General features: G+C 37.8%; 5 protein-coding genes across 6 annotated transcripts; 1 reads left to right on the top strand and 4 right to left on the bottom strand.

Moving 5' to 3' along the window:
* Window positions 1–425: 425 nt before the first annotated feature.
* On the bottom strand, window positions 426–5,409 carry LOC110705472 (thioredoxin-like protein HCF164, chloroplastic). Its single transcript, XM_021883352.1, has 5 exons — window positions 5,296–5,409; window positions 4,167–4,373; window positions 3,305–3,523; window positions 1,091–1,194; window positions 426–982 (listed from the first exon to the last, which is right to left on the bottom strand). The coding sequence occupies exons 2-5, from the start codon at window positions 4,344–4,346 to the stop codon at window positions 700–702; spliced, it is 786 nt and encodes a 261-aa protein (XP_021739044.1). The 5' UTR covers window positions 4,347–4,373; window positions 5,296–5,409; the 3' UTR covers window positions 426–699.
* Window positions 5,410–6,559: 1,150 nt separating this feature from the next.
* Window positions 6,560–11,683, bottom strand: LOC110705473 (serine hydroxymethyltransferase 3, chloroplastic-like). Its single transcript, XM_021883353.1, has 11 exons — window positions 11,277–11,683; window positions 9,643–9,838; window positions 9,379–9,553; window positions 9,168–9,285; window positions 8,972–9,084; window positions 8,755–8,877; window positions 7,963–8,067; window positions 7,749–7,835; window positions 7,498–7,605; window positions 7,240–7,312; window positions 6,560–7,149 (listed from the first exon to the last, which is right to left on the bottom strand). The coding sequence occupies exons 1-11, from the start codon at window positions 11,506–11,508 to the stop codon at window positions 6,875–6,877; spliced, it is 1,605 nt and encodes a 534-aa protein (XP_021739045.1). The 5' UTR covers window positions 11,509–11,683; the 3' UTR covers window positions 6,560–6,874.
* A 3,139-nt stretch (window positions 11,684–14,822) lies between these two features.
* LOC110705475 lies at window positions 14,823–15,448 on the top strand. Its single transcript, XM_021883355.1, has 2 exons — window positions 14,823–15,180; window positions 15,265–15,448. The coding sequence occupies exons 1-2, from the start codon at window positions 14,860–14,862 to the stop codon at window positions 15,403–15,405; spliced, it is 462 nt and encodes a 153-aa protein (XP_021739047.1). The 5' UTR covers window positions 14,823–14,859; the 3' UTR covers window positions 15,406–15,448.
* Window positions 15,449–15,520: 72 nt separating this feature from the next.
* On the bottom strand, window positions 15,521–16,385 carry LOC110705474. Its single transcript, XM_021883354.1, has 2 exons — window positions 16,329–16,385; window positions 15,521–16,240 (listed from the first exon to the last, which is right to left on the bottom strand). The coding sequence occupies exons 1-2, from the start codon at window positions 16,339–16,341 to the stop codon at window positions 15,624–15,626; spliced, it is 630 nt and encodes a 209-aa protein (XP_021739046.1). The 5' UTR covers window positions 16,342–16,385; the 3' UTR covers window positions 15,521–15,623.
* Window positions 16,386–20,108: 3,723 nt separating this feature from the next.
* On the bottom strand, window positions 20,109–25,744 carry LOC110705476 (PITH domain-containing protein 1-like). Of its 2 annotated transcripts, none has more exons than XM_021883357.1 (9): window positions 25,533–25,744; window positions 23,742–23,816; window positions 23,089–23,138; window positions 22,938–23,015; window positions 22,076–22,133; window positions 21,945–21,994; window positions 21,023–21,131; window positions 20,855–20,916; window positions 20,109–20,500 (listed from the first exon to the last, which is right to left on the bottom strand). In XM_021883357.1, exons 1-9 carry the CDS (start codon window positions 25,614–25,616, stop codon window positions 20,461–20,463), a joined length of 606 nt encoding a protein of 201 aa, XP_021739049.1. In that variant the 5' UTR covers window positions 25,617–25,744; the 3' UTR covers window positions 20,109–20,460. The 2 variants fall into 2 exon arrangements, with proteins under 2 accessions (XP_021739049.1, XP_021739048.1); XM_021883356.1 differs by having other exon boundaries at window positions 23,736–23,816; window positions 25,533–25,742.
* Between the last annotated feature and the right edge of the window lie 1,751 nt (window positions 25,745–27,495).

Genomic DNA, 27,495 nt, shown 5'->3' on the forward strand with positions numbered 1-27,495 from the left:
ATACAATGAACTGGTAGATGTTCAAATTCGAATAATTTAGTTAGTGAAATCTCATTAGAATTCACAAAAAGAAGCCAATTATAACAAATTTTGCCAAGTAAACCTTAGCTTTCTTTCCCTTTGACTGAACTTACACTTCACCTTTCTAAAAAACTTGCAACAGGATGCTCTGCTATAAGAATGTTGCACCTTAGCTCGAATCAGATAGCAGTTCATTACTCCAGAAGATGAACAATTTTATGGCTGATCACCACAAGAAAGTAAACAATTACTCTCTAATAAAACAACTATAAAACATAGGGTTGCTCATGAGTTACAGCAGCATCCAATGGCATTCGCGAATATGAATAACTGTGCTGTGTATGAGCCTCGATAAACAGCAAGAAACTATGGTTATTTGGAATACATTCAACTTTTGCAAATAATTCAAGCAACTTGAGCATATGACAGGATGCCATTCACAACCAAGGGCCCTTGAATGTGAAAGAGGAGACTAATACAACCATTTTTAACCAAGTTTACTTCTGTAGAGAGGAAGTGTTAATAAAATACAACTATCTTGCAAATGCAAATTTTTACAGATCCCATATAAACATTTAATGGAACTAGCGGATGTATAATCTACAATATTTGTATAATAGTACCTCATGGATGTACAATGATATAGTACAATATCAATAATATTCATAATGGCAAAATTTATCCGTGACTTCTAGGATCAGCAACTTGGTGAACCCTTCTAGCCTCTGCATTTGAATACTGCCCAACAACACGAGCATGAGGAATAGATTCTCTACCACGTGCTAGAGCGTCAACATTTTCCACCAAGTATTGGCCAGGAAGCCTTCCGACCACATTCCCCTCCTCATTGCCATCCTTGTCCAAGAATGCAAAATGTGGGATGCCCTCAACACCAAATTCATCAATCTCCTGCTCCCACTTGGTGTTGTCAACATTCAGCATCACAAAGTTAACACGATCCCTGAGAGAATTCATTACGAAAGGTCATTAAAATATAGTAAAGCGACTCACAAACCAGAGCAACAATCAAGGTGATTCAGGATAAACAGTAACAAAGAAAAAATTTCACCTGTACTGTTGCTCAACTTTGTATACCTCTGGTGCTAGTTCCCTACATACTTCACACCAATCCGCATAGAACTCCACAACTGTTGGTTTTCCATTTGATAAAGCCTGTACAACAAAAATGTCCATGTGCAAAAATGGATAATAAGCCACTGAAAGCCAAATTGAACATTGTGAAACACGCCAAACATCAATTTTTTTCACCATCAGACTTTAAGCTATGAGGTAGTTCATTCACAAAAATTTATTGAAAAAAGTGTTCATGCACTCGACTTTAAGATTAAGTGAAGGTATTAGATATTCATGCCTCTTTCTAGTTTTGTTTCGTGAACTTGCATTCAAAAGCATCAAGTTTTGCTAAATGCTTAGTGTCCCCCCTACCCTCTAATTTATTGAGAGTCCTTCAAGAGGACCTAGGTCTTCGGAGGCTGTCAATGGCCTCAATGCCCCTTGATTGGGGGTCTTTCTTAAGGAATTGAGTTAAAAACTAATATAACTATTCTTCATTATTAGAATTTACACCACTTCACCATGTTGATGTAGTATATCTTTGAAATACGTGTGTTAAGGTATCATTGAGGGTATAGTACAAAAGGAAAATTCAATAAAGGAATAAGCTAAATTTAAAATTTGGCCAATTAAAGGGACAATTTAAACTACAATTGTTGCCCAGTATTTTGAGATGGCAGTAGTAACTTTTTACAACCACTCCAAGTTTAGTTCTGCAAAAACTTTGTCCATGATGTATGGACTTGGATACGAGGGTAAGTCTTAGGACTGAAAATGATTTTATTTTTTCTGTTTGCCTTTTAAGTATACAAGTAGCAAGTATATTTAAAAGACACGAGGTCGCCCATGTAAAAAAGGCAAAGAACAAAAAACTCGTAATGAACTTATGAATTGACTTCAGGGGAGGGACATAGGTAACGGCAAAATAAGTTCATTAGGATTGGCTTGGAGAGGAAGCTAGCAGCGAGCTTGCTTTATAAACAAGAGAAGATTAGGGATAGGGGTTATGGTGAATATCTCCAACCTCTTGAATGTTGGTTAGGGAGAGAACAAGCCTCTCGATAGCTTGTACTCGCTTTCTTATATTTTTAGATTTTTATGTCAATTTCATCATCATCTTCTTCTTCTGCTTATTAATTTCTGCTAAAGTTTCTAGTTCATAAGCTTCATTAGTCAAAATCATCATTTTCTCTTTAGAATCATCCATATAAAATTCTGCAGAAAAATTAAGGAATGACCAGTATAATTCAGAATCTAATACTTGCTTCAGCTGTACAATGCCTCAAAAAGTGAGCTTAAACCTTGAAGTGAAAGCTTCTTAGTGGTGGTGAACATAAAAAGTAATATTTCCTAGGAAGCTTGTTCCACGCAGTTACATTCCTAGGTGTAAGGTGCTATTTGGCTAATCATGGGAAGGTATGTTTCCCATCTAAACTTCCACTTGGTACCTAGGCAAGCAGCTTCTTCTATTTTGTGGGAAGTGAAAGTTCCTAGGAAGCAACTTGCTATGTTCTTCCCAACCAAATAACTCCACATTCCTCCACTTCCCATTTTTTTCATGACAACCAGACAAACACTGAGCTTAAAGAGATATGGAGACATGGTTATGAGTGTTTAAACTCGAGGTTTTAAGAGGGATAAGTATTCAATTTCTATCTATGGCCAGAAGGGTCTATCACTCATTTATCCTGCCAACTCAAGCATTTGGCACAGATACTTGAGTTGAAACAAAGCTTCAGAGTTTTCACAAGCTTATGTTGTCAGACATATTAAAAAATATTTCTAATGACTAGTAAGGTCCAAGACATAGCTTTTACATCTACTCGCTCCGTTTTAAAATACTTGCTCCATTTCTCCATGCGCGGAGCTTTTAGGAGAAATTGGAGAAAGTAATAAAATATGGAGGTAGTGGGGTTGGTGGGAGAATAAAAAATTGTAAAAAAAACCAAAAGTAGTGGAGAGAATTGAAGGAGAGAGAATATATAATTAATATTGTTGGGTCCACTTGGTGAGAGAAATTACTTAAATATTGTAAATACTTTCCAAATAAGGAAATGGAGCAAGTATTTAAAAACTGCCAAAAAAGAAAAGTGGAGCAAGTATTTAAAAACGGAGGGAGTATTTACCATTACTTCGGCACATATAGTGCACAAAAGTGTTATTAAATTTAAAGACAACTAAAGGAAGTAACACAACAGAAAAGACAAACCTCTTCATAAGGTAGTGCCATGGCAGTGAGGTCTCTTAATGAAACGCCAAAATCTAAACGTGCTGATAAGAAAAGCCCTAATGCTGCAGCAGTGGATAACACAGCTATTCTCTTGTTCACTTCTTTGGTTGGAAGTTCAGGAAGGCTAGCATCAGTGGAAGAAGTCACAACTTGGCCTGATTCCTCATTGACTGAATTAGTTTCAGCAGGTGGCTTCTCCTGGAAAAAGTTTTAATTGACAAGAATAGTACAATTAGATATAAGCTAGCAGTGGCCACAGAGTCAAATGTGAAAAAGGTTGTAAATTTTTCCATCACAACTAGAACAAGAGCCAGAAACTCAGAAAGTGCTTGATTTTCTGGCTGATCAAGACTTCAATATTTCAGACTTTCCACTGTAGGTTTAAAACATTGCTTAACCAGAACATCGTTCATGCAGATGCAGTTGGCTAATGAATTAGAAGGGTAAATGTGAAATGAGTAAGAATCGATAGTGAACCTTGGATAGCCACTAAGAAACACTCAAAGAGTAAGATTATGAAATTGGACAAGGTTCTATAAAAATTCACCAAAATAGAACTTATGACTAGCACTAGATGGTTTCAGGACTTGAAGAATTAAGTTATACAGTGCCCAAAAATACCAAACATCATTCAGCAACATTCTATTTGCTAGCATTACAAACCACCTCAGCTTATGGCAGTAATCCATTTGGCATTATCAGTATCTATGAGATAATAGAAACTATACCTAATATTAATTCTAACATGTCTGCAATATTTGTTTGTTGATGCCAAGAAAATACCCAAATGTTCAACCTTAATAAATGCTGAACGACACAGATAGCATTCAGACATACCTACCGTTACAGGAGCAGAATCTGAGGGAGTAGGGTCGGCTTGGCACGCAATCGATGGCAGTCTTCGCGGTCTGAGTAGAAATGGCCTAGGGGATTTGTAGAGAATCTGAGAAGAGTGTTTGAAATTACCAATAGGAGAGAATCTCTGACCACTGACCAAATTCGGAGAAACACGAGCAGCCATCTGTGGCAGCAGGGCCTCCTACGAGCACTAGTAAAGAATAAAAACGCTGAAATATCAGTGTCAAATTTAATAGATGAGCAATACCTAGAATCTAACCATTTCACTTGGCAACATTAACTACGGTGGAACATTACTAAACCATAGAACTACCGTCATCCAATAAGCTTAGGTTGATATGGGATTTTTAAGTGCATGTTTAATATTAAGAAAAACTAATGCAATCGTTACTACGATGCAAACTTAGAGAATAGCCAATTTCTTAAAATTCGAGAGCAAACACTACCAAAACCTAAATTCTGCACTCCTTGGAACTTTCTATCCCCATTTCTTACTGCCTATCCTACATATATAACAGTTTAAGTTCCAAATATCATAATTCACACACTTAATCCAACAAAATTTCACTAATCATTTTAACTACCCAAATGCATGATCAATCAACTAAAATCATACCTCCTCATAGACTCCGCGACACCTCTCTGTTCTTTGTTCAACAAACGAACAACTAATAATCATTCCATATTCATCTAATCTACCCAAATTTAATTGGCTTTCTCCATTATATGTTAAAATAAATAATAACTTCAAATCGCATTATTTGAATTCCAATTACCAAATTATATTTTAAAACCCTAAGAACCAAATTATACATTTATACTTCATCAAACATTCAATCAAGTAAATTATGGAATATCATAATTGACTTTCTTAACCGAAAATCAACTAAAATCTTGGAATTTGAATTGGTAAATCGATTAAATTCAAACAAATTCAGCACAGGTATCAATATTTAGGTTCTATACTAGAATTAACAGCTACATATGGTTTTTTTTCGATTTTATTGAGATATTCAAGTTCATATGTAATAAGCAATAAATGAATCAAAGATTGAAAACAAAAACAAGCAGAAATCCAGTAATCAAGAGGAGAGAGAGAAGAGAAAGCTCACAGTAGTGCTTTTCTGTTACGTGTGAAGTGAAGTAAAATGGAGATTTGTGGATGAGGTTCTGTTGCACCACTTTTGAACAAGTTCCGTATTTTTCCTTTGTTACACTAATTTGTTACTTGTAGTTAGCCAAATGTCAAAATAACCTTCAAATAAATCAAAATTTTGTTTGGTTGACATAATAAAACATGGGAATTGAAACTTCCTAGAAATTGCAAATTTTGTATGTTGTTTGGTTGGCAAAAATTTGGTGATATAGGGAAAGTGAATCTTCCTAGGAATTTTGATTTCCCACAAAATGTAGAAATTCACTTACCTAACCCCTCCCAGATAAGTAGAAATTCCCTTGGGAAGTAACTTCCCTCATTGTTAACCAAACAATTTTTTGGAAAATCCCATGAATTTGATTATAGGAATTAAATTCCCATATATTTGCAATTCATGGGAATTTTTAATTCCCTTGTGAACCAAACGACACCTAGACTAATATATTGCCACATTGTCCACATAGGAATATAGGATAGGTGTATTAGAGGTGTTAATTCGGATATTTGGGTCGGTTTTGATGAAGTCGGGTCAGAAGCAGATCGAGTCTATATTTAAATTTGAGACATGTTAAATTATTGTGTCCAAACAAGTCAATATATGAATTTAATTTTTTTCGGGTCGAGTCTGTGGGGTAGAGTACTTCCTTGTCTAGTTGTTTAGGATGTCCCTCCGTTAATTAAAAGTAGTTTATGTTCGATGTAAATTACATTTATGGTGCTACAGAGTGACCGAATACATGATGAATACAAAGTTTATTTGAAAATAGTTTTTTGTTGTTTTTGTTATGCATTTAAATTGTACTACATATGTTTATTACATTTAATCCAAACATAATCGTGTCATAAATCATACTCAATTTTTGAAGAGACAATCTTCTTAGCACCGCAGTATAATTACATGCTTATGGTCTTATGTAGGCAATAATGTATCAACATGCTTGTATAATATCTCCCTCCATTCCTAAATCAGCTCGGTCATTGTAGATCTATGGACTTAGGGTGCATATTTGAGGATTTCAGATGTTTCACAACTCAGTCTACAAAAGATAAAAAAGTAATTATAGTTCATAATCATCATCATTTTGTGAAAAAGACATGAACTAGTGATTAAAACTGCAAATTGGGTACAGCAGCTTAGCAAGTCCCAGATTCTCGTACCACCTGTTGTATTTATAACCTGTTGTTACGACCATTATACTTACTGACTTTGGAACCCAAAATGAGCAAGGTGAAACCATCACTTACATAAGACCAATTCAAGTAACCACATTACAGCTCTAAGGTTCATAGATATCACCACAGAAGTTCACATACGGGCAAAACTTATCGAATTGCCCTTCTTGATATAAGGGATACAACAAATAAACCCTGTGGCCTGCGCTGATATGTATACAGTCGCATACAAATACTTGTCAGAGTTTCATGTTATTCAGCACCAGATAGGATACAACCACAAGCATCAATGCTTCTCTCTAACTGTGGATCATTTCATCTAGGTATAAGATACTATCCTTAAAGAAGTTGCATCAAAACCTTCACAATCCAGGCAATGGGAACTGGGTGGTTAGAACTTCGACTCTCTTCTGAAGGTCTGATAAACGATCTCTCAAGGGAAAGTCAGGAGATGCCACAAACTTCAAGAATTCTTGGAGCTTTGTTTTCGGAATTAACTTGCTTGCTTCAAGAGTTAACTGGATGCCCTCATGAATAAAGTCAGCTGTAGCAACAAACTCACTCTCTTTGAACCCTCTGGTTGTCATGGCAGGTGCCCCAATACGTATACCACCAGGCACTAGAGCACTTTTATCACCTATTTACAAACACCAAAGATTTTAGCACAAATGTTTGAAGCACAAGAAAGAGAGATCATAATTTTTTTTTAAAAAAATTGAAAACTCACCAGGAACAGAGTTCTTATTAAGTGTGATAGAAGCCAAGTCCAGGATCTTTTCAACTCGGGCACCATCAGTTCCCTAAAGAGAAAGTACAACTTCAGTCAAACAAAATGGAGCCATCGAAGACTTTTTTTTTTTAAACAAAAAGTCTAAGCAAAGACGGACAATGCAAGTGATGTAAAACTGTTAAAAATAAAAACAGAAACCACAAGGAATTGATTTACAACTCTTAGCAATGGGGTTTAAGAACTTGGCAAACTTACCAATGGCCTTAAGTCCACTAGAACAAGATGGTTGTCGCTCCCACCAGAGACTAGTTTGTATCCCAATTCAACCAATCGGCTTGCAAGAGCTCTACAGTTAGAGACCACCTGCAAGTCATTAGGCCCTCAAATATCAGTACAAAGAAAAGAACATACACTGTACTAGGTTGTTCATAGATGAAAAAATCTAAATACAAATCAAGGCATATTTTAACATTATGAGTTGTATGATCAAAGAACAAGGAGTTTACATTGTTTTGGTACGCCTTAAACTCTGCAGACTGAGCATGCTTCAGGCAAACAGCTAGTCCTCCTATGGTGTGATTATGTGGGCCACCCTGCAAAAAATAATCATGACACCCAAATTGTTAAAACAAATCAAATAAGGACAATGATATACAAGATGGAGCTATACAATGGGGCCAAAAAAATGAAAGGTGAATTCAAGGACCAGCATTTCCTCACCTGTAAGCCAGGAAAGACAGCATTATTAATGGCAGATTCTAAATCAACTCCAAAAATGGTATCCTTCTTGTAGAAGATCATTCCACCTCTAGGACCCCGTAGAGACTGAAAAGCATTACACTCAGTAAGAAACATCGTACTATATCAAAATGATTTGAGAGAGATTTTTTATAGCCAATTGGATAACAACATCGCGCTGCTTCTCTAGCCAAAACCAAAAGTTGTACGTACTTCCTCATGCGAGGGAAGGGGGAGAGAGGGGGGGGGGAGTCTTTAAACACAGGATAACTTTTGGTACTTAAGATATAAAGTCAATTGTCCCCTCCTTGCATTATCGTTTAAAAACACATCTTCACAATATAAAGAAGTTTAAGCTGTAAGCTGAACTTATGACGCTTCCTTTCCCTTGCCAAAAGACAGAATCTATATGAGTCTTTTCACAACTTTAGATACTAGACACAAGAATTAAACGACTTATATCTATTAGGAGCTATCTCTTCCTCTTCACTTAAGACTGACTTGCAAAACGTAAACTCCATCAATGAAAGATACTATGATTTTGTAAAAAGGGTTTTGAGAAAAATAAACCAATCCTGTGTCAAAGCAAGTAAACCTAAAAAGCAAACCATGGTCCTTAACTAATCAACCAAACATTGGCCATAACTTTCTAGAATATCTATAGACATAACATTCCAGTTCATTATAAATTTAGATAGAAAATCAAATTTAGAGGTTAAATCTATATTTGTTTGCCAATAATATTCTGAATGATTAAGTCATGTCCAGACAAACCTTGTGAGTTGTAGTTGTGACCACATCACAATACTCAAATGGGTTACCAACCACAGAGGCAGCAACAAGCCCACTTATATGTGCCATGTCCATCATAAGAAAAGCACCAACAGCATCTGCAATCTGCATTTGAAAGAGAACATTTCAATCAATTATAGGCAAATAAAGTGTGCCCGAGGGGAAGGGAGGTGTTCAGCAGCCATATTAAAACACATACCTTCCTCATACGAGGGTAATCAAAATCTCGAGGATATGCACTGGCACCAGCTATTATGAGTTTTGGTCGAAATAGAGTAGCAGTTTTCTCAAGCATGTCGTAATCAATCAGACCTTCTCTTCGGATAAAAAATGGTTAGAGACCAAACTCACAAAAGCAAATACAAATATCCATCAAAAAATTTAAAATAAAATACCTGTAGATTCATCAAGCCGATAAGGCATGGATTCAAAATAAATTGATGTGCCTGAAACTCGTCTTTTAGGAGTCATGAAACCATGAGACAAGTGCCCTCCATGAGGTAAATCTAGACCCTGGTTTGGTAAAAATGCATTGATATAAGATCAAAACCAAAGGACAGAAAATTTAATATCACTTGTAATCCCAGACATGGGAGAATAACTTACCATGATACGATCATGTGGATTCAAAAGTGCAGTATAAACCTCAAAATTAGCAGGAGAACCAGACAGCGGTTGAACATTTACACCCCACTTTTGCCCGTCCAGGTGAAATGCCTCCAAAGCCCTCTGCTGGCAGAGGGTTTCGAGCTCATCAATATGTTCATTGCCACCATAATACCTAGGGCAGAACAAGTTTTTAAGTGTAAAGTCCCATAGGGCCAAAACATAAGATAAAAAATCAAAAGAGAGACACGCAAAAAGCCTTACCTTTTACCCGGTAATCCTTCAGAATATTTGTTAGTGAGACAAGAACCAACAGCCTCCATGACGGCTCTTGATGTAAAGTTTTCTGAGGCAATAAGTTCCAGGCTTTTAAACTGCCTTTCCTTTTCCTTTCCAATGATGCTGTGCACTTCTGGATCAGCATCGCTCAGCTCACTATCTTTGAAGCTGGTTAGATCATCTGAAATACACCAGAAAATACTATGCTTTAGCACAATCTGTCCATTATATCAAGGACATCTTACACAGCTATTTCACATAATATTAATTCAAAAATTTTGAAGCATGCAGAGACACTAGTACAAGATGGACTATTGAAAAAAAAAAGTTGCCAAAGCTGAAAATATACTAAGTAAACTATTTCCACTAATTTGGAATAATACAAAAACCACGTGCAATGGTAGATTGGTAGAAGGGGTGTAGACTGTAGTATCGCACTATCACATGCTCATATTTTTAAGTCTTGACAATCACTAAGATGAGAACTCTATGATATCAATTGCATAAATATTGGGTCAAAATTCACCAATGCAAACAGGAACACTCCTACAACCTTGCATATCAACCGTAAGTCATGTTTAGAGCATGTTTAATAAGTGTAAAAAACTTTTACCAAGAAAGCCATTCCCTAGTGGCATGAAGGCCTTCCCCGGCTCCCACTTATGCTTACTAATTGTTTGGTTAGAAGATTTGGGTAACATTACCATTACCTCTAGGTGATGGTTTCCACCTATTTGTTACCTCTCTATAACCTAAGGTAACAGCTACCCTTGCCCTCATACAAAAAGGAAGGGGATTAAGTTTAAGTGTCCGTGATTACACCAAACAAATGAAAGGTAAGTGTTTAATAATTCATTTCCCACCTCTTTGCTTCCATTCCATTCCGCCTCCAATAACCAAACGCCTTTAATGTTTCTATACTAACTCATAATGATCATATTTTCATGTTGCCAACCATCAATAGCCTTTTCTAATAAATATATTAATGAACCATTAGATTGCTCTCGTCTTCAGTAACATCATAACATAATTCTTCAGCAGTTCACATAGACTCATCAGAAACAAAAGCAACATAATGAATTCAAGCTTGATATATCTTGTTTTTAGCAATTAATAATTACAGCCATAAAAAATTCTGATAACTTCATACACAGTACAAAAATTGAATTAACTCGATAATTTTGCGGAAATACATAAATTCAAAATGACACTCCAACTCATTATACATGTACAGGTTTATATCTTGGCACAAGAACTAAAGCCTTACTAATTTTTTATCAAACAAAAAATCAAAACCAGATACAAAATTGCATGTATTTCTCAAAAAATGAACATCAACCATCAATCCAATCCAATCCAATATTAACAATAAGAAAATAATTTCCCTTAGCTAAGCCAAGATGGGTTCCGGTCCAATAGGGTCATTCTCCTTACCATATAAAGGAATCAAAAATAAATTTTTAAACACCCCTCTACCCCCAAACGTAAATAAGCGGGGTTGACACGTGAGAGGTTCCGGTTCAATAGGGTCCTTCCCGTTACAAAAATAAAAGAAAGCCCAACAGTAAAAATTATTAATCCATCAAAATAGAAGACAAAAAGGTAAAAAGAGAGCAAACCTTCAATATTAGGAGCAGGAACAGAGACAGAAGAGGGTGGTCGACCAGTAACCAAACTATTAGAAACAAAAGAAAATCGAGAAAGGTGTTTTGAAAAATAGATAGAATTATCAGTAAAAGTAAGATTATTATTAAACCCTTTTTGAGGAAAATTAGAGGGAAAAGGAGAGATTTTTGTGCGGTGGATTGAACCCACCATTGATGGAGTTGCTGCTCCAGAACAAGCTTGCATGTTTGATTGTTTGGAAAGTGAAAAGAAAGTTTGAGGTTTTGAGTGAGTGAAATGAAACAGGAGAAAAATGGCAGAGAAAGCGTAGAGTGGTTAGAACTCTTAGAAGTAGTATTAAGGGGAGTCAAGGTGTCAAAAGCTAAAAACCCTAACGTCGTGGGGCTTTGCGCGCCGGTTATGATTTATTTCCGAATACTTTTTTGACTAGTGTGTTCGAACGGCTAATTCTATTATGCGACGGTTTTATAATAAGATTCGGTTGTACGGAAATTATAAATTAGTTTTCATGGAAAACATATTTTCAAGGAAAAACACAACTGCAAATTAGTTTTTCTTTGTCTGGTTGCATACAAAAAAAGTCCAAGAAAAATAAAAAATAAGAGTGGAAATGTAAGAATGAATGAGAGGGAAGTAAAAAAGATGAACTGTTAAACATCGCCCGCAAATTCCTACATAAAGCCCACAAAATAAGAGTGAAATGACACTTTTGCCCTCAAACTAAAAAACACAATTTCTCTCTCTACTCTCTACTTCCACTTTCTCTCTCTAAATTATTTCCAGAGCTATGTCGAGGCGGCCCGGCAAGGAAGTGGCGGCACCGGCGGTGGGCGGAAGGCGGTTTGCCGGCCAGAAGGTAATTTTTTTAAATTTTTGTAATTTTTTAAATTTTTGTAATTTTTTTTTTAAAAAAAAAACCTCCGGCGACGGTGGGGCGCCAAGGCGAGACGCCACCACCACGGAGGAAGCGCCTAGGCAAGCGCCCATACGGTGGTGGCGGCGCCTAGCCCAGACGCCACTACCACGGCGGCGGCGCATAGGCTAGGCGCCACGGCCGTGGTAATGGCGTCTGGGCTAGGCGCCGCCACCACCGTACGGGCGTCTTGCCTAGGCGCCTCCTTCTCTTTTTTTTTTTTAAATTTTTTTTTTTGTTTTTTTTTAATTTTAAATTTTATTTTCGAATTTTTTTTTTTTTTTTTTTTAAATTTGTTTTTCTTTTTTTTAAATTGTATGTTCCCTTTTTTTTTATCTTTTTTTTTTTAAATTTTGTTTTTTTATTTGTTTTAATTTTATGTTCTATTTTTTTTTTTTAAAAAAAATTGTATCTGGTTTTAATTTTTAATTTTATGTTCCTATGTATTTTTTTTTTTGAATTATATTTTTGTATGTAAAAAAATTATAAGTTCCCTTTTTTTTTTATAAATTTTCTTTAAAATTTTGATGTTCTTCTTTTTTTAAGTTTTTGCAATTTTAAATTTTTTAAGTTTTGTTAGTTTTTTGTTTTTGGTTTTTTCTTTGCATTTTTGATTTTTTGTTTTTGTTTATGTTTTTCATTTTTTAGTTTGTTGTTTATATTTTTTGTTTTTGGTTATATATTTTGTTTTTGGTATATTGTTTTGTTCATATTTATATTTTTTTTATGTTTATATTTATATTTTTTATGTTTTTATTTATATTGTGTTGTTTATATTTTTATTTTTTATGTTTATAATTTTATTTCCGTTACTTGTTAATTTGCTTTTGTGTTTATTTTCGTCCTTTTTTGTATTTATATTTTTTGTTTTTGGTAATATTTTTTGTTTTTGTTTTTGTTTATGTTTGTTTTTTTTTTGTTTGTAGTTTATATTTTTTGTTTTTGGTATATGTTTATGTTTATATTTCTTATGTTTATATGTATATTGTCTTGTATATATTTATATTTTTTATGTTTATAATTTTATTTCCGTGACTTGTTTATTTGCTTTTGTGTTTATTTTCGACTTTTTTTAATTTGTTTTCGTTATTATGTTTCGTTATTTACTTGGAGTTAGGCATCGCAATTTAGACCTGGTGCGGGGAAGAGTATTGACGTCGTGAGGAGTACGATCTACTCAATGGAGAGCTCGGGGCCCAGACACGTTAGATCCCGTGGTATTTCGGCCTCGGCCCGCAGAGAACGGGTGCACTGTTCTGCGGACGATCAAGATGATGATGATGATGAGGAGGAGGAGGAGGAGGAGGTCGAGGAGGAGGAGGTCGAGGACGAGGATGATGCAGATGAGGATGTCGACGATCAGAGTGGACCATATGATGATTACGGTCCATTCAGTCAGAGGCTTGATGATACGTATGAGACGCATAGGGTAGATGTGCGTAAGGGTCGAGATGGTAGGTTTGTTAGTAGATCTGGCACATCATCTGCGTCCACTGTGTCTGCGGGTAGCAGAAAACGGTCGAGGGCCGTTAATGATTCTTGGATGGTGAGGGGTGAGGTGGCCGGGGGACCTATAGACGGGAGTGTGATTCCTAGCTTTTTAGGACACATCGCTACCCGTATTTGGGAGGACCAGGAGAGGGCTTTGGATACAGGCATTTTGAAATGCCAAACCCGGGAAAAGACTTGTAGGTTTTTGTGTAGCTGGGCTGATGCTTCGCCGGAGGAGAGCGAGATGGTCAGGCGATTGAGGGGCACTAGAGTGAGTCACCTTCCTGCCACCATGCACGACAGGATTGACTGGACGCTGATCACGGCTTTCGTTGAGCGATGGCAGCCGGATACGAACTCGTTCCACCTTCCGTTCGGTGAGATGACGATCATGTTGCATGACGTCGAGGCCATCCTTGGGATTCCCGTGGAGGGAAACCGAGCATCTGTCGTCACTGATGCGGATCAGGCAGATTTACTAGCGGAGCTGTTGGCGGTGGATAGGGCTGCGCTGTACACAACGGCACTTGGTGTGTGGGATCACGGCGGCGTTAAGATCGCAGCCGTCTTGCAGCGATGTTTGCACCCTACGGCACGTAGGACGCAGGACACACAGCTGGCTGCATATGTTTTTCTTCTTCTCGGGTGTACCTTGTTTCCGGATAAGAGCGGGAACAAGCTCAGGCCACGCGACATAGTTGACGCGTGTGAGCCCGACAGAGTAGGCCAGTTTTCTTGGGGGTCGGCTACGCTGGCGTATCTGTATCGCCAGTTAGGATTCTCGAGCCGGGCTGATGCAGCAGGTATCACTGGATGTCTGACGTTGTTACAGACCTGGATATACGAGTATTTTCCTGCGTTTCGACCACACCGCGACCCGGTTCCCATTGGTGATGGCCAGCCACGTGCCTGTGCGTGGAGTCCGCGTGTCGAGAAGAAGTCCGTTGACCGCATGCGCTCCATACGGTTATCGCTTGACAGGATGTCCCCCTTAGAGGTACAGTGATTAAATTATTTCTACTTTTACAATCTGATGCTTTATTTTATGACTGTTACTGATTTTAAATAATGTGCAGGTGAACTGGATGCCTTTCGGCCAGAACCCTAGTAATAGGGTACCCAGGACCCTCTACACCGGACTGATTCAGTATCGCGAGATCGTAGAGGCGTACATGCCGCAGCGCTGTCTTCGCCAGCTTGGATTTGTCCAAGTTGTCCCACCTCCACCGGCATGGCCCAGTAAGGCGGTACGATCTGCGTCGTCGAAGGAGTACGTCGTCCAATGGCCGGCAAACATGATATCCATGTGGGAGCAGTTTCCGATGGTTGCCCGCCTATGGACGGCGGAGCTGCAGCGGCCGCCAAGTGGGGTGACTGCCATGTGTGACCAGCACTACATGGAATGGTACATCCGGCACTCGCACCCGAGGTTGATCAAAGACATCGACGACGCAGATGATGACGATGTGCCACCTGCCACTGCCTCTTATGCGGTACGTCTCATCTTTTATTTGTTGTTCTCTTATTTTAATATATATATGTATAATACGTCGTTTCATGTTTTTTGTTTTGTGTAGTGGATGGGCAAGATTATGCAGTTGGGACACCGACTTTTTGAGGAAAGGGACTGCATGACGAGTGCATCAGGCAGAGCTGTTATTGACGATCTGGAACGGACCCTTGAGCAGTGGCAGTGGGCGTCACAGAGGGATTACTGATATTTGAAATTAGACATTATCTTTTTAGTTTGTAATATTTGAAATTATTGTTCTTAGTTTTTAAAATTCAATATTATCTTTTTAGTTTGTAATATTGTGAAATTATTGTTGTTAGTTTTTAAAATGAAACATTATCTTTTAAAAATGAACACATAGAAATGACATAGTATTGACAATACAAGGCCTCATAGTAAAAGGTAGGTGTACATCAACAAAAACTACATGGCAATTAAATTGTTCCACTGTTGCACGCGAGCATGGTACAAAGCATCCCAACCCTCCACGCTTGCTCTACGAATTTCATACCACTTCGGTATGATATGTGGGACCGGAAAATCGGGTGACATGTCTAATCGGATAAAATGTCTGTATGACGGCCCAAGAAATCCAATAGCAACGTCCCTTACCGGTCTGGTGACGGTCTCGCGCGAACACCAGGGCAGAACCGTTGTACATGGATAATAGGCTCGACTATGTAAACCAAGGCCGAAATGCATGACTGCACACTTGTAGATGTTTGCAACGGCAAAGAGATCAAGTGGCGCATCGAACCAATGATTTTGACCGCAAGGTCCCCCTCCCCACCGGATACGCTGCAGAGACCTATCCAAGTCCTCGCCGTACACATGGCCATACACATCTCGGTTTGATGCGATTTCACTGTACATCAACTGCCACACTAAACCGTAGTTGTCTTCACCCATTTGAAACACATCCGCCACAACCCGAAATCCGCAGTTACCATCTGCAATGACATCATTCCACCCGTCCAAGAATGGCATCATGATATTAGGGATCCTGTCCTTATATGGAAAATGTTCAATGTCCATTCTCCCTGTTACACACATCAATAAACACAATAAACAAGTCAACAGTAAACTAATCAAACAGTCAACAAAAGAAATTGAAGTCGAATGTCTTACCGGTGCCGGGCATATTCACCGACGACGATGATTGGCTGCCACTTGATGAGGATGTACGACCACAGCCACGGCCACGGCCACGACCGCGAATGTACTCAAACGCACTCTTGTTCCGCCGTGGTTGTCGACCCCTAGGTCGCTCGACCCCTTCCGGTTCCTCGGTATCCAAACACGATGTATTGAACATGTCATGAAGTATGTGTGTAGCACTACGAATGATCGAAGGGTGACTGGAGGACACTTGGTCAAACATCAACTGAAACTGCTCCAACTCCTCCTGTTCACGGTGAACCGTATGCGGAACAGCATGCTCTCCGATAACGAGCGTCCGCCAGAATGGATGAACCTGATCGACATGTAACGACGCCCTGTCTTGCGTAATTACGCGGTGAATGGTGCATGCACAAGGTAATCCATGAGTCATTGATATAGCACATCCGCACCGAATAGCCACTTCATCGCCCAACTCCCTCATCCTGGTATACTCGCTCAGAATCAACCCCAAACAGTGGTGTGACACACGACCGTGGAGAATCTTAAATATGAAATGGCCATACAACATGCCATGTCGTCGTCTGGAGTCCTCGAGATAGTTCTTGATGTCGTTCCTCTGAGTATCAATAGCCTTGTTTATTCTCTCGAACAGTGTATCCAGAGCAGCCGTGGAAGAATCAATCCAGTCCTTCAAAGCTCTATGAGCGCTCTCGACTCTGCATGTCGTAGTGTTCCCAAAATGAAGAACTTGGTTCGTCCAATATTTGACAAACTTTTCCCTCTGAGGTACCCACTGGTGCATCACATAGTCTACGATTGGCGGGCACCACTTGTACGCATCCTTGAAGTTTTCCAAGGCTCGATCGTACTCTGCCTCTGTGGTAGCTTGCATGATCTTCCGCCACTTACCATTTACCAATGTCTCTGCTGTTACTAAATTCTTGTTGAAAAGATTGTAGGCTTTGACTTTCACGCAGTTGTTGATGTGCCATGTGCACAGTAAATGGCTCGACTCCGGAAACAGCTCCGCTATAGGGGCAAAAAGACCTCCCTCACAATCACTTACGATGGCCGATGGCTGTACATTTGGGCCGATGTAGTTTCTCAACTTTTCCAACACCCAACGGTAACTCGCAGCCGTCTCATCCTTCATGACTGCATAACCAATCAGAAAGTTCTGGTTCGTTGGAGCCATCCCAACCATCTCAACCAGTGGGAACTTGTACTTGTTTGTCTTGTACGTTGAATCGATCAAAATCACAGATGGCCAAGACGAAATCATATCAGCACAATCAGGATGGACAAGGAACAAATGAGTTACCTCCGATGTGTCTTCGTCAGATTCAAACCAGTAAAGGTAACCACGTGCTTGTGCCTGGTGCAGAAGCTGCTGTATAGGGTTCCTTCCCTCTGACCGTTCAAACCTCAATTTCTGTCTGACGTTGTAGATGTGTCTTCGGTTTGGCTGGTCTTCGGGGAATTTCTCTAACACAGACGCTAATATTTTAGCGGGCTTCACTTGAGCATCACTCATTTCTTTTACAACTAGTTTCGCAGCTGGACTTAGGCCGCTTAACTGCCGATGCCCCACTTTGTATGCTATCAGCTCATGGTTGTGATATCCCCATTTGCCGTAACCCTTCACTTCCCAACCGTCACGCCTTTGATGTTGTCGAACCTTAACTCGGAACTGACACCCACAACCTTTCCGCTTTGAGTCAAACCGAATCGCTTTACTGAAATCTCGTTCTTCTCTTTTGCGATAACGGTCGCATCTCAAAATGCGATCCATTCTACCATCCCGTTGAGATTTATGAGTTGCTACTACTAAACAAAAGCCTGATCTAATTGCAACCTGTTTTGCCCAATCAATCGCTTGTTGAGCATCTTCGAACAGGCCATCATGTACAAAAATCCCACTGTAATCATTTCCATCTCCACCATAATCCTGTAACAATAACATATAACGTATAAATATAATTACATTAAGATTAAATTAACAAAAACAAACAAAAAAAAAAAAAAAAGGGGATTAAATTAAAAAATAAAATAAAAAAAAATAATAAAAAAAAATATTCCCCTAGTGGCGCCTGGCCAGGACGCCAGAGCCACGGCCTGAGCGCCTGGTCAGGACGCCGGAGCCACGGCCGGGGCGCCTGGTCAGGACGCCGCCGCCATGGTGGCGGCGTCCTGGCCAGGCGCCTTGGCCGTGGCTCCGGCGTCCTGGCCACGCGCCACTACTATGGTCGAGGCTTCTCCACCAGGCGCCGTTACCACGGTGGCGGCGTCCTGGCTAGGCGCCACAACCACGGCATGGCCTTTTGGCTAGGCGCCAGCCACCATTTCGTCCTTACGATGCGTTACGAACCTCGTTTTCCGATGACGACGGCGATTCTCCGGTGATCCTCGGCGATCCGGTGCTGCTCCACATTTTTTTAGTGCGAAAAATTCATCTTCGGTTAAAATTATAAAAAGGGCAAATTTGTCAAAAAATTATAAAATGTGGGCTTTATGTAGAGATTTGCGGGCGATGAATAACAAGTCCCAAAAAAAGAGGTAAGGAGGAGAGAGGAAAATGTAGCTTCCCTTGTTTTTTGGAAGGAAAATGTTTTCCACCCTTGAAAAATTGTTTTCCACTCCTTAACAAACCAAACAAAGGAAAATGGGAAAAAAAATGGAAAATTTATTTTCCATGAAAACCTTTTACATCAAACCAAACAGGGCCTAAGGTGAAATGAACCGGTTATTACTCATGTATTTCAAATTTTATTTTTATTTTATTTTTTATTTAAAGATCCACAAAGGCGAATGGTGAAAATCAATCTCAAGATCTCCTGAAAACGAGAGGGGAAATTTAACCACTTGAGATATATCTCACTTTCATTTTAACTTGTTCTTCTTGAATAAAATGACTCATCTTAATTGGTTATTAGTCACGGGTTTAATTACGTGTAGTGGCATAACCATCTTGCGTTAGAAATTTCCTTGGTGAGGTTTTTTTATCTAAATCCTACCAAGAGAATGGTCTATCAATGACAAAACTATCAAGCTTACTCTGGCATCTTATATTCATTTAACTAAACCCGTCTTCTCTCACAACACAATCATCCCAAAAGGTTGATTATTTCTGTAAACATATGCAAAAGTACAACCATTTCAAAAATCCTGATGATATCAAATCCATCCAGTTCTTTAAACATATGCAAGATTACAACCATTTAAAAAATCATGAAGACATCAAATCCAACCAACACAAATTACGAGTCATGGTTGTGTGCTAGTGTCTAAAACTAGGGATGTCATGACACAACTCAAGGCATTATCCAAAATTTGTGGATCATGTGGCTCATGGGCCTCCTTTAACATTATCATTCTCAATTCCATCAATAATTACTCGTTCCTTTGAAATTAGTCATTTAATTGTATTATTAGTCAATTCCCATTCCATTTAAGGCAAGATACCAAGGCTAGACACGCGCAAGGTCCATTGACATCCCTAAACACGACCGTGAGGAACCATGCAACTCAGGTAGAGTTTGCATCCCCACAGTATCTTAATATTCTTATAGCTTTTGCAAAATATAGGATTAAAGTAGCTGCATATACAAGCAAAGCATTATTCCCTAATCAAGGAAGACGCAACCACCTTTGCAATTACAACCATCCTATTCATATAAAATTTGCAGAGCCCGAAAACAGATTTCTGTGAGAAAAACGCAGATCTTTAACATATAAATTTGTCATGTAAAGGTTCTTGGTCAAGAATTTCTGCTACATACGACACAATTAAGTATCGAATCAAATATATGCATTCAGAAGCTTAGGAGAATAGATCAGAACTGTCAAAGAAAACATAACTCCCATAAGCACTTCTTTTACTCTTTTTCCCTCCTATGGGAGAGTGCTGTAAGATAAGAGGTATAGTTAGTTTAGGATACTCATAAGACCATTAAGATATTTTGGGAGGCATTAACCCACATCAAAATTATCCAGAATCCTCCTAAGACACCATGAATGTACAATATTTATGCAAGTCCATTGATGATCTGCAATAGTAAAAAAATTACGACCATCACTCAGTTTCAGGCTGCTGTGCTAAGATGTTGCAGTAGAGAATCCAAACGTATCCAAAGCTTCATTACACTTCCGAAACACCACCTCCTGTCTCAGCACGTGTCCTGCACAAATGTGATGGATTTAGAAGGCAACTCAAATGTCTAGAAAACACTTGTAGTTTTACTGCATCTTGTTTCTATCCAAACCACAGAAAACTCATTTGAAATCTATAATTACATTATCATCCCACTTTAATTTACTTGCATAACTTTTGTAACTTGAATGCACATAAGTCCAGGATCATTAAGGGTTCCAATTTTAAAGTAACATAGATTGGAATACAGTTTTCACATTATGGTGACAGAGGAGATCATCTGTCAGCATTCCTGGGAAGAAATTATCTATGTCCATGTTACTGAATTGTTCTGTAATAGAACAGCAGGCTAATAGTCGGACAAAAGGAAAAGAAGGCTTACTTGTGCTCAGATGGGTTTGGCATAATTTCATAAACGATATTTACAGCGACATCTCTCTTCAGCTGAAATCAATTGTGACAAGATAAGTGTTAGTCAAGTAGCAAGAAGACAATTACATCTAGAAATAGGCAATTGATGAATGCTATGTATATTTGGCAGCAAAATTACCTGAGTTGCTTCACCCTTCAAGCCAATGTAGTGTATCTGACTTGTGTCCGCTCCAAAGTTGTCAGGAAAGTGCAAAGTCAAATTGCCCACACTCTGAAATTTAGAATACCTGTCCACATAGCCAGCCTCATGCAATGTTAGATTGTTAGAACTTGTAATTACAAAGCAAGTATGGAAGATGATGAAGACAGTGTATCTACAGATAGCAGTCATGGACATAGAAATCAGTTGTACCAACTACCAATACTTAACAGAACACCATTTCCTTAAAGTAAGAACCCACTGTTTTGATGATGCAGGAATGATTTTTTTTTTTTTCTTTTTCATTCAAATTCAGTACACTGTTAAGTCACTTGGGAGTAAGCAACACATCTCTAGCCCTGTACAGAAGTTTTGACTTAAACCATTCAGAATGGACAGCTTGCTAACGCTTGGACCTTAGGGTATGGAAAAGACCCCATTTAGACAATGGGACAAAATACATTAAAGCAAGAAGTTACAAAGACAGCTAGAGAAGACTTTACAGCAGAACATCAGATTTTTTACATATGTCATGAGATGGAAACAGAATTTGAAAAGCGCAGCCAATAAAAGACTGTCAACAGTTTCAAAACTATGCACAAATCATTTCAGATACGATGGAAGAAAAAATCAGTTGAAGTATTAACGACAAAATTGAAGCAATATCACTGATGCACTATCAAAATCCATATCAATCAGCTAAATGATACAGGAAACAAGAAGTCGCATTTCCTTGTACAAGCTCATTCATTCATGAGAAAAAAGGGGTCACAATAGTAAAGAGAATAACCAAAATCAAGCCACTTTAGTAGCAAAAGGCAACAAGAATGAGAGGACAGATTGCATCTTGCTAGTTCCAACCATCATATACCTGGACTAACGAAAACAGCAAGATTCTCACCTAGTTTGATATTCCAATACTCCTTGCAGGTTCTCAACCAAGTCCCATTCCTTGAGACAAGACAAGGTGCATTAGAAAAGAAGAAAGAGCCTAGGATATATAACATACATCTTGCCTTAACAAGTAAATACCTGAACAGCTTGCATACTTTGAGCATCAGAGAAATCAATGCCCTCTCGATTGATGAACCTAAGGGAATTAACAGGATTGTAAGAATAGCTATAGTTGTAAAGAGATCAATGAAAAGACAGATGAAGAATAATAACGCTTTGAGCTTTTTAAGACACACAACAGAAGCAGCAGCATCAACAGAAAAAAAGAAAAGGATCCCTCAACTTCCTCTATGAAAAACCCCTTAGATGTTATGTAGGTTCACCAAAGTTTTAAAAAGTAAATTCTGAAAACCTTCAGACATTCAAATATCCAATTGTGAGCCCAAAATGCTTTAGCTTTCTAGGTGTAACATTAAGTACAAAACCTAGGCATGCTGTTAATATCTTAAACATCTGTGTCATCATCTACAGTGAGTGGATAGTCAACTAAAAAGAATTCAAAATTAACTTACTACAAGTGAAAAAATTGGGTTCACCTAAGCCCTTAACCCAACATGAGGGGAGCCTAAGCCCAGTATTTGAAGTGATGTAAGTAATAGGGTAAACTAGTGCACTAGAGCAGTTTTTGCTTTAGAAATCCCCAAAATACAGTATGTTTACTTAAAATTCATAGAGCACAATGAAACAGTTGCATATAATTATTGCAAGTACATATAGAGGAGGTTGTCAGTTTACTGTGGAAAGATGGCACTGAGTGATAATTTTTCTTTTGATTGAAGTTACTTATGAATGCTATAGAGGAAAGACATATCAGCTCATCACTATATGATCTGAAAACCTTTGTACAACAAAAACACAAATCATACCGCCAGTCCGCACTCACAAACTACAAGACTACCAAGACAATCCACGACATCGGAGAGTATAAAAATAATCTTACGCTCTCATCTTGGAAGGACTTGTTCCATCAGCACCACCAACAATTGATATGCCCTTGATCTTGATATCAGAAGTAAATCTGACAATAAGTTTCCACAAGTTAGCATAAACAATCTAACACATGCCCTAAAACAAAACCCTATGTTACTCACGGGATGAAAACAATCAACTCAGGATCACCGTCATTGCTTTCCAAGAATGCCTGTTGCAAGTAAGAAGACAAGAAGACTTGTATTAAACTGCATGCTTGCTACAACATCTAGTACAATAAAGATAGCCAGATATGTAACAACTAAAACCCAGCAATAGGAGAAGTGCCATGATCAGAAGGACAGAGTGAATCAATTATGCGGGAAAAAGAGAGAGAGGGAAAGCAGTCCAACACCCCCTCCCTAAATGCAAGGACAATATCAACAAAGAAATTGATCTATATTTATACATATTAGCTGGCTGTCACATCATAAAACCTAACTCTATGATGTCCTTGCCACTTTTATTCTTGAAGTCATCCCCAGGTTCCCGACGGAAAAATTTCAGCATCAACCCCAAATGACAAACTTATGCTCGTTTTTTCTGTCTATTATATATTGAATACAATGCATAGAACTTAAGGAAAGCTGAGTGCACATAACATAACAATTGCTTATAACATGCAAATCCAGAAACCACTTGCTAGGACAAATTCAGATTCAGGAATCCATAGATGGAAACTGTAACCAGTCAATACGCACTCATTCTCTAATAGAGTGATAGCTTCTTAATATCAAGATTCACAAACAATATTTTATGATGTAGTTACCCCTGCAGAGTTTAGACGCTCCTCCCATGATCTGAAAACTTTTTGTGCCCTTCCTGGAATCGCCTCATTCAGAGCAGAGACCTGCACAAATTTACAGTTATGAAGCTTACTTTTAAGAACAAGTGACCAGTGTAGCAATCACCTGACGTTCAGGAATTATTCTAAGTCTAGAAAAAAAAGCAATCAATACAAATCTTTCATGAATCTTGGGCTTCAAGGCCCTGCCACACTGCCAACCACATGTTCACTCACAAGAAAATAGCAAACATATTTTATATTAGCACTTTGAGAAGATGAAAATTAACATAGCATGAAAATTTACAACTCCAAAAGCTATAATCGTTTGACATGTGCATTATACACTACATATCAGAAAGTTTCTCCTTGCATCTACTAAAAGGGAGTATACTTGCCAACAACATGATCACTCGCAAGCAAATATAAAATTCCCTGTTTGTTTTTGGCACTAAAATTAGTTTAAAAAGAATATTTACGTATGACTAACAGCTGCAATCAATTAAGATGGCCTTTGCCATCAACATTATACTCTTAAACTTTGCGATTTCCTACTCTTGTCCATTAAAAGAGGGTTTTCTTGGCATGTAATCAGACACAAAAGGAATATTCAAGCCCATAGACTCTTTGTATGAAAAAACACAAAAAAAAATTAAAGACCTACATTATCCCCACTAGTAATCTGCCAGTTCCTTTTTTTAGATAAAGGTTTCCAAAAATCTTCAGGAAAGGCTACAATGCTTCTAAACAAGTGGTTTGATAATTTCTGGTACACCCTAGACCAGTGGCTTAGCTCGTAATCTGCTTTGTGATATGATAATTATAAAGCTGCTTTAAATAATAAATTGATAATATACCATAACAAAGCTATTCGAATATCTAAACATCATAATATTCTTTCTGTATCACTAACTTAACGCATAACGTCAAAACATATAAATATGAATTTCAAATCACTGTCTTTGACACACACTGCGAAAAGTAATTAATGGGCAGCAGAAAAGCCAAGGCAAGAGGTAATTAGCTAACTTAGTTTTCAAGGTCTTAGGCACCTAGTAATGAATTCGTCACTAAAGCTATAGTAGGTTTTCCACGAATCACATTGTAAATGAAGTCATAACCGTTAACATGGATAACAATTCAACTATGATTTTTGCTCGAACTATATCCATCCTAGCTATATACAAATTATAGAAATTTTATTATCAGGAGCTGATCAAATGTATGCTCAGACAACTTTAACATGAATTATAGGTTCAGTGAAGCCGGTGAGTAAGGTCATTACCCAACCAGCACACTGCACACCATCATACATTGCCTTCTGTTTCCGGGCCATTCCATCGACGATCAGCTCTTTTCAGAGTTCATACCAAATTGACACCGTTAAATTCTTCAGAGCTACACACCATAACAGCACCTCATGAAATCAACTAGCTAAACCTATAGATTGTACCCGGCAAACATCAAAAACCCAGGACACAATTTAAAGTTCTAACTTATATTCATCATCAAATTCACAAAATTCATGGTATTATCAATAATCAATCAATCAATCTGGGTATCAAGTGAAAGTGTCAGAATTATGACCACAATTTCCAGCAATTTCAAACCAATGGGGTGCATTAAAATTCAAGTAAACTAAAAACCCATAAAATCAATCTGGGTATTTCATAAATTACATTAAACTAACTAAAAATTAATAACAAAAATTCTGGGTAAATTGAGCACGAAATCAAAAGCAGAAAAAAAGAGAATAATTGGAAAAATAAAGATGATTTATACCTTAGGGAGGTCGATATGCTTGTAAAGAGACCAATCAGTTGAACAATCGTGATCTTCGCAGCTATGATCATGAACACATGCCATTTTTTTCAATTTTCTCTCTCCTAAAACTGCAATTGGAAATGGGTACTGAAGAACAAGAAGGTTGGAGCTAGTTATATGCTGCAGATAGTGGGAGTTTTGAGAAATTCTTCTGCAAGAAAAGAATTGTTGATATAAACGCACCGTTTTATCCATTTGATATTGCTCTTTTGAAGGGCTTAAAAGTAATTTACGTTCGAGGGTGCATACAAAAAGTAAAGTTTTGAGCAATTTTAATTCCTTTTAATTTTAATGATTACTTTTTTTTTTTGAAACAATTTTAATGATTACTTGTATGTAATTATGTTAACTATATCCAAAAGTGATTCTATTATTGGTAAGAAAGAGATTATTCATAGTTAGTTGAAAATTACAATTGTTATATAAATATTAAAGTAAAGTTTTATATTGGTGAAAATTTAACCATAGAATCAAGTGAGAGTTCAATGGTAGAGCTCACACCTTCTAATCATTGTCACTAGTGAATAGCCCGGGCGTTGCTCCAGATTGCTACTTTTGTAATTATATAGTGTGATTATTATTTTTTTTTATGGATTTTGTATTTTGCAATTGTTTTTGTGTAGGCAAACTTTTTTTTTTTTTTGTAATAGCCAATAGGGAATAAAGAGTCAAAGTTGTCAAGGTAATTTAGTTCCAGTCTTAAATCATTAATACGGCCAATGCCTTTTATGCCTACCTGTCTTTTTTTTTTCTTTGAATGAATGTGTGTGTGTTTTTTTTAAAAAAAATTATTATGTGCAACAAAGGGGTATTATTTGTGAGAAATAAAATATTTCTTTATTGCACATAATAATTAACGGAGGTAGTATATATATTATAACATGCTTGATAATTGACTTAGATGGTTGAAATTTAATTTTGTTATAAGTGGTTTGCGGTGTAAAGTAACATGGCATCATAAAATGTTATGTTACTCAAATGACATTGTTGTAAATCTTAAGTCCTTGTCCATTCACCATTAAGACTTCCTCCATTGAAAAGTTTCCTACTTCGGTTCTTCCCCCAATAATGCTTCCCCAACCTCGGCCACTATTGAAGCTTCCCCGATCTCCACCCACTTTCCACCATGGTCAACCCAAAGGGCAGGGGTGACCATGTTCACCATTGAAGCTCCCTCAACTGAGCTTGATTTTCAAATAAGTCGAATAGTTTCTATGTATTTTTTGAATATGGTTACCAATTCAGGACATAGTTTGATGCCTGAACGGTATTTGTTGTGGCCTTGTGGGCATAAAATCCATACATAGAAACTTAGAAGACTATGTGATAATTCAATGCTGCTTTGTTCGACTTGTTGACGAAAAATCAAACTTCAAGAAGAGTCTTGATTTAATCTCATCAAGATCAAGTTCTGATAAGAGGGAAAAGATTACCACATATGCACAGAACATTGTTTATGCTCGTCACTTTGTATCAAGATGGCTGACAATTCCATCAATGGATGACGAGCAACTTTCGTCTTCATTAAGCTTGGCACCAGTTAACTTTCAATCTGCAGAGTTTAAATCTGGGGAGAAGTTATTCAGTTTAGTTAATGGTCAGTCACAACAAGGTTTCTTTCTTTCACTCTGCAATAACCTTCTCTGTTTCCCCCCTACTAGATTTCCAACATTTAGATGCTTCAGACTTGATTATGCTGTGCATTATGTAATTTTTCATTTAATCATGTTCAGAACATCAAATATAAAGAAACAGTGGAGTTGCATGTCCAGTTTACTTGTCATAGATCAGGCAAACTAAAGGCTATCTTATTCCTTGAGGCCATAAGGCGCAATGTGGTATCAAGCTTCCTCAGGATATCATAAACTACGAAGAAAACTTGATAGCAACCTACTTCTCTCTACTGAAGATTGCAGAAAAA

This window comes from Chenopodium quinoa, unplaced genomic scaffold (assembly GCF_001683475.1).
Source record: "Chenopodium quinoa cultivar QQ74 unplaced genomic scaffold, ASM168347v1, whole genome shotgun sequence".
In the NCBI taxonomy this organism is placed as follows: domain Eukaryota; kingdom Viridiplantae; phylum Streptophyta; class Magnoliopsida; order Caryophyllales; family Amaranthaceae; genus Chenopodium; species Chenopodium quinoa.